This window comes from Cyrtonyx montezumae, unplaced genomic scaffold (genome assembly GCF_038088225.1).
Source record: "Cyrtonyx montezumae isolate F1298 unplaced genomic scaffold, pur_monq_1.0 scaffold_21, whole genome shotgun sequence".
NCBI classification, from domain to species: Eukaryota; Metazoa; Chordata; class Aves; order Galliformes; family Odontophoridae; genus Cyrtonyx; species Cyrtonyx montezumae.
Genome location: NW_027071948.1, coordinates 1,955,393 through 1,965,645, shown reverse-complemented (window position 1 = coordinate 1,965,645; position 10,253 = coordinate 1,955,393). Strand labels below are relative to the sequence as shown.

Here is a 10,253-nt window from a genome sequence, read left to right as displayed (position 1 = left end):
ATGGAGCTCTCTTTGGCTTTTACCAAGCACCACTGAGAAGTTTGGCTTAGCGCGGTCTTTGCTATGGCAGCAGCTGCAATGCTGCAGCTTTTTCCTCAGATTTTTGCTCTTCTTGGTCTTTATAAGTGCAAAGCAGTGCCTGTTGTGCAAAGCCCTTCTGAGCACAGTGCTCTGGGCAGCGTTGCTGGCAGAGCAGGGCAAGAATCACAGAATCGTGTGGGTTGGAAGGAACCTCTAGAGATCATCGAGTCCAACCCCCCTGCCAAAGCAGTTCCCAACACCAGGTTGCACAGGTAGGCATCCAGGTGGGTCTTGAATATCTCCAGATAAGGAGACTCCACAACCCCCCTGGGCAGCCTGTGCCAGTGCTCCGTCACCCTCACTGTAAAGAATTCATGTGGATCTTCCTATGCTGCAGTTTGTGGTCATTTCCCCTTGTCCTGTCTCCACACGCTGCTGAAAAGAGTCTGTCCTCACCACTTTGCCCCCCACACTTCAGATATTTATAAACTTGGATCAGGTCCCCGCTCAGTCTTCTTTTCTCAAGGCTAAACAGACCCAGATCACTCCGCCTTTCTTCATAGGGGAGATCCTCCAGGCCCTTCACCATCTTTGTGGCCCTGCACTGGACTCTTTCCAAGAGATCCCTGTCTTTTTTGTAGCGAGAGCCCAGAACTGGACACAGTGCTCCAGACGAGGCCTCACCAGGGCAGAGTAGAGGGGAGGATCACCTCCCTCGACCTGCTGGCCACGCTCTTTTTAATGCACCCCAGAATACCATTGGCCCTCTTGGCCACGAGGGCACACTGCTCATGGTCAACCTGTCGTCCACCAGGACACCCAGGTCCCTCTCTGCAGAGCTCCTCTCCAGCAGCTCATCCCCAGCCTGTACTGCTGCATGCGGCACTCCACAGCCACGCTGCCGTACAGGGATAAGAGATCCACGGGAGCATCTGCAGCGATCCTGCAGGAAAAGCTCCTGAGCTCGTGCAGATCGCCCTTCAAATCCAACACTCAACCGCTTCGAGAAACGCCTAACTCGGACCAAACGCCGCCATCCTCCACAGCGGCCTCAGCTCAGGCGCTCAGCCCCGAGGCCTGGAGGGCCCGGCCCGCGCCGCGGGGCTCCTCCCGCTGCCTCACGGGATTTGTAGTCAGCTGCGCCTCCCGGAGCGCGGAGCGGCGCGCGCGAAGAACTACACATCCCAGCGTGCCCCGCGGCCGTCAGCGCGCGGGGAGAGGCCTGGGCGGGGCGCGCGGGCGGCCCCGGGGGAGCGGGGTCGAGCGGAGCCGCCGCTGCAGCAGCGGCAGCCGCGGGGCGGCCCGGCCCGGCACGGCGCTTCGGCCCCGGGGGTACGAGGGGCGGCGGGAGGGAGCTGCGGGAGTGCAGGCGGGAGCTCGCGGGGCCGCGCCGCCTGCGGGCTTTGGGTTACCTCGGGGAGGTGTGCGGCCACCTCGCGGCCTGGGCGGCACCGCGGCCCTCGGGGTGCGGCGGCCGCGTTGTGTCGGTCCGAGCTCCTGGTGTCCTCTGTCCCCAGAGCGGCGGAGCAGGTCAGCGTCCGGGCTCCTGCAGCAAGGATGAATACGGGAACGACACAAACGCGGCCGTCGGTTCAGGACAGCGGCTGTGTGAAGGGCTCTCTGCGTTTTGCTCTCTCTGCTCTCTGTCAGGTCTGTGCCTGTTATTTTTTTGTTCCTTTTTTTACCTACATTGGGCGCTCAGCTCTCGGTGGCTGCTTTTCTTTCTGCTGCACTCAGCTAAGGGTGAGCCTGCTGTGGGATGTGTCTGCTTGCTCCTGCTGGATTCCTGCTCCCTTTCCTCTGGACAGCCAGTGCTAGCTGCCCCGCAGGGTGTGAGCGTGGCTGCTCCCTGCTCTGAAGCAGGTTCTGCATTTGAGTTCTGCTTGCTATGATGAGAGCTGACTGAAGCGTTGCAACTGATTCCTGCTGAGCATTTTCTAGTGATAGAGTATATGCTTTGTTATGAATATAGCTTGGAACTGAAGCACACGTGTCTTTGTTCCCCCCCCTCCCCCCTCCTTTGTTTTTATGATATTTGCAATATTTTCTGAACTGACAAAGAGCAGTGACAGCAAAGGACAAACTTAAAGGAGATGCTTCAGCTGCATTGCGAGCACGGTGTGCATTTGGTCTGATTTCTTTGCTGACACTCAACTCTAGAACTTACTTTCTTGAGTAAGAATTAAATGAGGGCCTCATTTACTGTAAGTAATGCATGTCTTTAAGGTTGGAGCGGTGCCCTGTGTCATATTGATTGCAGAAATCTAAAAAAGAAAGTTTCAGTAGTCTGGGCAAAGCTAGCAAGCTGCATGCCCTGATGGGGTTCACTTTGTGCTCTGAGTTATAGCTGTCTACTTTTGTGTGTAGAGCAGCTAACTCCTGCTGGGCCAATGACGTTTCCCTTTGGGAAGTTCTTCCTGAAGATGGACAATTAATTTGGCAGTAGATGGCGCATCAGGTGACTCACATCGTGGTCCCATAACTCCTGTTGTTGTGGTTGGCATTTGGGAGTGTAAAGGAACAGCATTGCCTGTTTTATTGGTTTGATTCTTATCAAAACTGCAGCTCTGTTAGCACTGGAGTGTTCTCCTGCAGAAGGAGTTGGGTGTGTGTTTGTACTTCAGTCAGGTAAATAAACGAGGCTGGAATGGAGAGAGAAATTGACATGTATCAGCTCAAAAGTGGGCAGAGATTCCTTAGATCTGTGTGGATATTTCAGCTTCCTGAGTAGCCAAAAATGTATATATAATTATTATGTATGTAATCTTATGAGTTTGTAATTATTCTGTCTCTGTACTAGAGACCATTGGATGTTCTCTTCCTTAAGCAAAGATTGAGAACGTGGATTCTGTTGTTTCTTGGGAAGCTTACAGAATTTAAATCTTTTTGCTTTCTCTGCAGTGAGAGCTGTGGTTTTGTTTGAAATTTCCCAGAATAGGGAGCGAGTCTTCTAGCATTTAGCCCAGCTGTATGTGGGAAGAGGCAGCAGTGGAGTTGTATTGATGCTATCAGGACAGTAAATAGCTTGATCTTAGACCTTGATCCACATTTTCTTGCTTTTTTTTTTTTTTTTTTTTTGCCTATGTGACTACTATGGGCCAGACTCTGGAGAGCAGAATGAGAACATGAGTTCTCTTGGCTCTGTCACCAATTCCATCTATAACCATGGCTCCAATTCCCATCTGTAAAGCTATCCAGAGCTGAAAGATAACATCTCTGCTTCTGAAATGTGCAGAATTGTAAGAGAATTGGTGTATGTACTGACCCGCAAACCTTTATTGAGTACCAGGAAGGAAAGTAACAGCTTACTAGTCAATTCATTCTGCTCCTATGCAGCTGATGTCTCTCTAGCCAAAGGCATGTCAGGATAGATTAGACTTAAACCTTTTGATCTGCTTCCAGTGCACAGAAAGGGCGAGTTCTAGGCTGGAAAATGGCAGGAGTGCAATGTTGACTGTTCTGAAAGCCTGAAGGGGAATCTGGAGGTTGGTAGGACGAGCTATCAAGGCTCAACAGAGGTTCAGATGGTTTTATGCTGCAGCTTGCTCTAAGTGAGTAGATTCTTTTTGATTTAAAAGGTTGAAGAAAATTCTGTTCTTGAATGGTTTGTGATCCTGTTGAATCACCACTGAGGGCATCGGAATCTATAAAACCTACAGATAATCACAGAATCACAACAGTGTGTTTTCTCCAAATCACTGCTCAGCCCCATCAACTTGATTTCAGGGATGAAATCTTCCTCTTGATTCTAACTTGTGCAGTAATGTTAGTGTTCTGTTTTTTAATGACTTGTTAGGGGAAATAACTGCCGTTCTGGACAGATGAGGCAATAGTGCAAGTAGGTTAGAGGACTGTGAATTTTTAAGTTATTGAACCCTTGTTTTCATGGCAAAATAGGACTTGACAGCTGGTGTGAAGGACACAAACTTAGCTTCTAGTGCTCAGCACCAGCAGCTATGGGCCAGATGCTCTTGACTCTGAGAAATAGATCAATGTCTAAGAAAGAGCACACTTGAAATCTGGGGAAAGGAGAGATTACTGGGCTTTGGAATATGTTTCTCTATGGTTCTGCATTTTGAGGTGATTGAAAATAGGATCAGATGGGATTTTCCTGAGGTGACCAAGCCCATGCTTTGCCACAAGGCACAGTAAGTTACATAGCAGCCGTTCCTAATAGATGAGTTGAGCTCGTTCTTTAAGGAGCAGAGATATTTCAGTTTATCTGGATGAGTTGTACTTGGTTTATGAAATATGCTATTGAGGAAAAAGTAGATTTTGCTCAGCTACTGAGCTTTTCAAGGCTTTAGGCAGCAATCTGCAAGCTGTCAGGTCCAATTAAAGCAAATGGCTGGAGCTGATATGTTTTTCTCCCTCCTGGAGAGAGCACAGTTCATCAAAAGCCAGAAGGAAATTTCATCAGGCTCATGAGCAATTATCTTATGGGATGTAATAAGAGATGCACTAGATGCCCAGTGTGAACTTTCATTTATAATCACTCTTAATTCTCCAATGAGCAGATGAGCACTGATCCCACCAATTTGGAGCCTGAAGTTTTTATGCTCAGTAGAGGGAAATTGTTTTGTAGAATTTGGCTGATGGTGACGTGTAACTCTGAATGTCAAGCATGCCTGACTTGACAGAAGGTCTTCCACGTCTCTGTGGTATGCTGAGCATCTATTGTGGGAAGCTTGTGACAGCTGTTGATTTTTGGTTGACCTGAGGTGTCTCCTGGAGGTTGTCTTCTCATTTGTAGGGGCTAAAGTAAATACTGACCTACTTGCAACTCTGTATTCCATCAGTCCCAGATGTTAGTCAACCTTGAATTCATTCATTACAAACAGAACTATTTCTGTTGGTGGTGGTAGGAAGTGTGGCTTACAGTGTCACTTTCTTTTCACACATTTATCAGTAAGGAAATCAGGTCTTGGTCCATAGGTTGTGGTGGCAGAACGTAGATGGACTGAGGTTATGCAGATGAGTGCTTAGTTTTCAAGGTAAGGAATCAAGCTTCTGGGAAAGATTTGCACAAAAATACTGTTACTGATTATGAACAAAATATTAACAAAGCTGCTGCTTCTTTGAAGTCAGTACTCTTTATCAGGCTGGAAGAATAAATAGTCAAATTGGTGTGATGACCACAGAGGGCAACGACATGAAAGCCAACGCTCTCATCTCACAGCTCAGTACTGAAATACAGTCAGTATAAGCTGAATGCAAAATTCATCTTAGGCAGAAGGGATGAGCAGGCTGGCATCTGTAAAGGACAAGTGTCTATTGTGGAGGTGAAATGCAGTCAGTGGGACTGTCCTTAAGCACAGTGCCTAGCAAGTTATTTTTAGTGTTTCCCCGTGTCCCAGTATTTCAGGATGTGTGCCTGCTCTTCCACAAAACAATTACAGTGGAGTTGAAATGACAAGATGTTAATCCCTCAGCAAAGGCTTTTAATCACCTGCTTTATTCTGTTTATGTAATACAGTTAAATGTACTTTGAGAGCAGGTGAGGGATGGGGTTTGGGAATGGTTTAACCTCACTCAGGCTTTTTCATGGTTGATAGGTTTTAAAAAGCAGCTAGCTATTTTTAATTTTTCTTTCTGCTGAGAGTGGTCTTTCAGTAAGGGTGGCTTCTTTGGGCTGATGGTGATACTTTACCCACAGAAGCATCTCTGCTCTTCCCTTCAGCTCTGTGCCAGTGATGCCATTTTGCAAAACTTGGGTTAAACAGCAATCCTGACAGCACAAGGGAGAATATCTGGTGAGCTGTGAGACGAAGTGTTGCTGAGGCCTTGTGGCTTAGCAGTGCAATATTAAACTGTGTACTTCAGCCAATTCTGCAGCTCCTTTTGGTGGGCAAAGGAGGAGTTTCACAAATTTATGAATTTCACAAAGATAAAGCAAGTGGCTTTTGTCTTGACATCACAGAAATAACTGCAAACCAGTGAGGTCTGTCGTGTAAATAGCATCTTTTTTTTTTCCTGAGGGATATGAGTTGAGGACCAAAGAGCAAGCACAAACCTGCTCGTTTGCTAATAAACCTCACAGCTGGAGTTGTGCCCACTAAGGCCGTATCAGCGCCGACCCAGAAGGGTCCTTGTCCTTTCAGCATCCTGTGAATGTTTGCATTCCTTTTGTCTGATTGCTGCCACTTGCAGCTGTTGATTGTTATGGCACTGTTACACCTGTAATCATTTGAATGCTCTCTGTTTTCAGTGGAGCAGTCCCATCAGCATTAACTCACTGTGCTGCTGAGGCTCCTTCTGCCTTCTTTGCTTCACAGAGTGTGAAATGCCTTGGGAACTGCTGAGATGCAAGTTCACTTCCAGTTCCTGCAAGCCAGTGTGATAAACTCAAGGCTGTGGTTAGTGCTTTTTGGGGGTTTCGCTTTTGTTTCACTCTTTCATGACAGTTGAACTCAGGGAGGAGTTATGGGTCTCAAAACAGGATTTAAAACTCCTTGGAGTTAGAGTTCCACTTCTAATTAAAATAGGCTTTACCCACCTCCCAGTTGTGCTGAGGATGCAAAAGTTCTTTAACTCGTTGCGTGGTGTGCCATGCCCAGAAGGTTATGGGGAAGAGTGGGTTTGTGGCCACGTGGCACTGCCGTGAGCACAGTGCAAACACACGGGTACTGAGCAAAGAGATACTGTGCTTTGGGCAGTGATGATGTGCCTGGTTTTGTCAGGCAGAGGACGGAGTGTTTTCTCCTCCTGGTAATGTTATGTATTTGGTGTCCTTGAGTGGGAATTTGTGGAGGAAACCTTGGCTCCTGCAGCAGCTGCCCAGTTCCCTGCGATCCACCGAGGGGAGGATTTCACCCTCAGCTGCTGAGCTCTGTGCCTGCTGTTCCTGTGTGCCACTGGAGCACTTATTCGGATGAAATAGGAATGTTTGTTGTTGCTGTTTTACCTTCTTGTTTATTGCTGATCTGAAGGAGGAAGAGGTGGTACAAACCTCATGAGGTTTTAGTTTCATAAAAGCGATAAATATTGGTGTGCTTCAAACTCAGCAATATTGCATCCACCTCCACAAAGGGATTCAAGATGAAAGTGTTGCCCAAGGCGTCTGTTTGTAATGATTAGATCTGAAGATGCCATGGAGTTCACAAGGACATCTGCTTTTGGTGCTGTTTGCGTGAGAGGTGTTGGGAAGTCGCAGTGATGTGCAGCAGAAAAAGCCTGAAGCTAGAGAGATGCAGTGACTGAACAGAAGTCAAGCTCTCTGCATGTTAGAAACTCAATTTTGCATCACATTACTCCTCCATACATTTAAAAGGGGATATTTGGCTGGAGGAAGAGTTTATTTTTAGGTCCCAGCAGTTTCACTTGCTTTATTGGTAGGCAGTAGTGTTAACTGCATGTCACATGGCACAGTGCTGCTGCTGTGTCTGAGTCCATGTCCTGCCTGCTCAGCAGCTGCTCTGTCAGCCTGGGCTGAGCTGCCTCTGTGTTGTGGCACTCGCTGAGATTGCCTGCGTGTTTGGAAGTGGCACAGCTTGGCCCTTGGCCTTCTGTGGTTCTGCTGCTTGTGAGTTTTGGTTTTGTCATTTGCTTTATTTACATATTTCAGCAAATATGGATGTTAGCTTGAGAGGGAGACCCAGGGATGCCCGAAGGTTGCTGGAGCAGATTGTTCCAGAAGTCTGAGCAGCAGCTCTGGCCCTCAGTATTGAAAGCTGTATTCCTGTAGTTCTAGTAATGAGATCTGTGAACCTATGAACTGGGCTTTGACAATCCATTTGATTCAATTCAGAGCTGTGGATGTGCTGCATCCGTGTGGTGTTCACCTCATTTACTGATTGTCATGGCAACAGGAGGAAAGGCTGTCCCAGGCTGCTACTGATCTCAGTCTGCAGTGCTGATTGCATATCAGCTGCCCACCCCTTGTTCCTGCTATAGCTAGCATTGATAAACAGCAGCAAAGATGCTCACACCCATCATGCTCAGTGCTCTGCGATGGATCTTTGGGTTTCTTATGCAGGCATCTGTGTGCCTGAGTGGTCTGGCTAGTTTGCACGTCCTTCCCATGTGTGCTAAAGCTGTGAGCATGCTTTTTAAATAAAATGCAGGTTTATCTATTCAGCAGGTCAGACCTGTTCTGGAGCCTCGTCATTTGGGGAGGGGAGGGGGAATAATTTTGGATTTATTTATTTATTTAGTGGGGTTGGTGTTAAATTTACCCTAATACTATGAAGAAGCATGACTTCTGGTTTCCTTGCTAAATGCAGCTGTCATTTTTAAATCACCAGCTGAACTACAGCTAATATCAAATAGAAGGCAGTCAGATATATCTCAGTAATGTCATTTCTTTACTCGGTGTTTCTTTTGATGGTGGTTACAGCAGAGTGGGATAAATACTTCAAGGTGGGGTTTGCGTTCTTTGTGTTTGAGAAGGGGAATCTAGAGGACCTGCTGGTCCTGCTACTTGAACATGAGTTTGTGTACCAAGGGTAAGAGCTGGAATGGCAACTGCTTGCCTCGCTATGAAAGCTGTTGCTGTGATGTGTTGAGTAACATGGCTTAATTTTATGTTGCCTTTGTAGGTGTGCTGAACATGCAGCAGAAGATGCTGGCTATGCTGCTGTCACTGCTGCCCATCTCCAAGGCCTCCTGCACGAAGGAGTTCTGAGGGTTGTTGTGCAGAGCAATGGACTTGGACCCCTATGCCAGCATGCAGGTTGGGATGCGGGTAGTTCGTGGAGTGGACTGGAAATGGGGCAGCCAGGACAGCGGAGAAGGGAACGTTGGGACTGTGGTTGAGATCGGTCGGACAGGCAGCCCAACCACCCCAGATAAGACTGTGGTGGTGCAGTGGGATCAAGGCAACAGAACCAACTATCGGACTGGATTTCAAGGAGCTTACGACCTTCTTCTGTATGATAATGCACAAATAGGTAAGTATGGCATGGAAATGGAGCATAGAAATAGCTCTGTAAAGCCATCTTCTTTAGCAGGTGTAACAATGCCTCACATACTAGCTGGCGTGTGAGCTTTTCGCTACTGTTTGTGGTCTGATGCTGAGCAGTAGTGAAATATGTTTTTTCCCCTTAAAATACGCTACGTAGTTCTAACAGCCTTGTCAGCCTGGTGTATCTGAAATTCACATGGAGTTGTATTCCTTTATTTTTGTCCTAGGCGTCCGTCATCCTAACATCATCTGTGACTGCTGCAAGAAGCATGGCATACGAGGGATGCGGTGGAAGTGCAAGATGTGCTTTGACTACGACCTGTGCACTCAGTGTTACATGAACAACAAGCACGAGCTGTCACATGCCTTCGAGCGCTACGAGACAGCGCATTCCCAACCGTAAGTGATGCTGCTGGGGGAGGCCTGTCGGCTGCACGGTGCTGCTGTCTGAGGAGGCAGTCTGAGCTTTAAGGCTTGTGTTTATCCACCAGATTAGGATGTTTCCTGAGCTTGTGCTAATATGACAATCCAGACAGATCCTATTGTGAAGTGAGTGTCATGATTTCCACTGTGTGTGTTCAGTGGAAATATATATTTATATATTTTACTCTCAGTATTATCGTTAACTCTAGGTAGGTACTCAGGAGTATGTGTTTGCTTCTGCTGTTTGAGTTCTAGTCTCAATAAAATCTGTGAGATGCTGCAGCTTTGGGCTGAACAGTACTTGGGGAGTAGCAGCCCTGAATGCTACATATACACTATTTTTGAGAGGGAAATTGCTGGGCAAGATTGCTAGGTAATTTTCTTCTCAGAACTCATATCCTTTGCAGAAATTGTTTTATTTTCTGAGAAACCTGGATGGCAGAAGATGTAAACAAGCATTGAAAAGAAAATCTGCTTTGTATCTGACATTATCCAGGGTGTTGGTTAAATTAGGCAGCGCAGAGCTTGCTGTCAGTGTGAGAAGAGAGTGTGGAAGGCTGCCTGTAAACTTGCTAGACCTGGTATTGTCCTGTGTGACTTGTCTGACTTTGCCAGCACACTGCAGTACCACTCTGGGATATTGCCTGAAAAAAACATCTGAGCCTTGCTAGGGTCTCTGGAGGTAGATTTTCACTGGAACATTTTTGTATGTTAGCAGGAACTGTCAGGCAGCTAATAAAAATAATTAAAAATAATTCCCAAAGCTACAAAACAAGTGGGGGACACAGTGTGAGTGTGTCAGCTGCCAAAATGCTTGCTGGGAGAGCTGGGTAAAGGGGAGAGTAAAAAGCAGAGGTGGGTGTAACTGGGTTGTATGACATCCTTCCTGCTGTTCGGAAGTGGCAGG

General features: G+C 47.2%; 1 protein-coding gene across 1 annotated transcript in view; it reads left to right on the top strand.

Moving 5' to 3' along the window:
• Positions 1–1,659: 1,659 nt before the first annotated feature.
• MIB2 (MIB E3 ubiquitin protein ligase 2) overlaps positions 1,660–10,253 on the top strand; it is a 30,362-nt gene continuing 21,768 nt past the window's right edge. Inside the window, exons 1-3 of the mRNA XM_065737957.1 lie at positions 1,660–1,671; positions 8,559–8,909; positions 9,151–9,322. Of these exons, the coding sequence (XP_065594029.1) occupies positions 8,663–8,909; positions 9,151–9,322 (419 nt within the window). The 5' untranslated portion in view covers positions 1,660–1,671; positions 8,559–8,662. The remainder of the gene's footprint in view (positions 1,672–8,558; positions 8,910–9,150; positions 9,323–10,253) is intronic.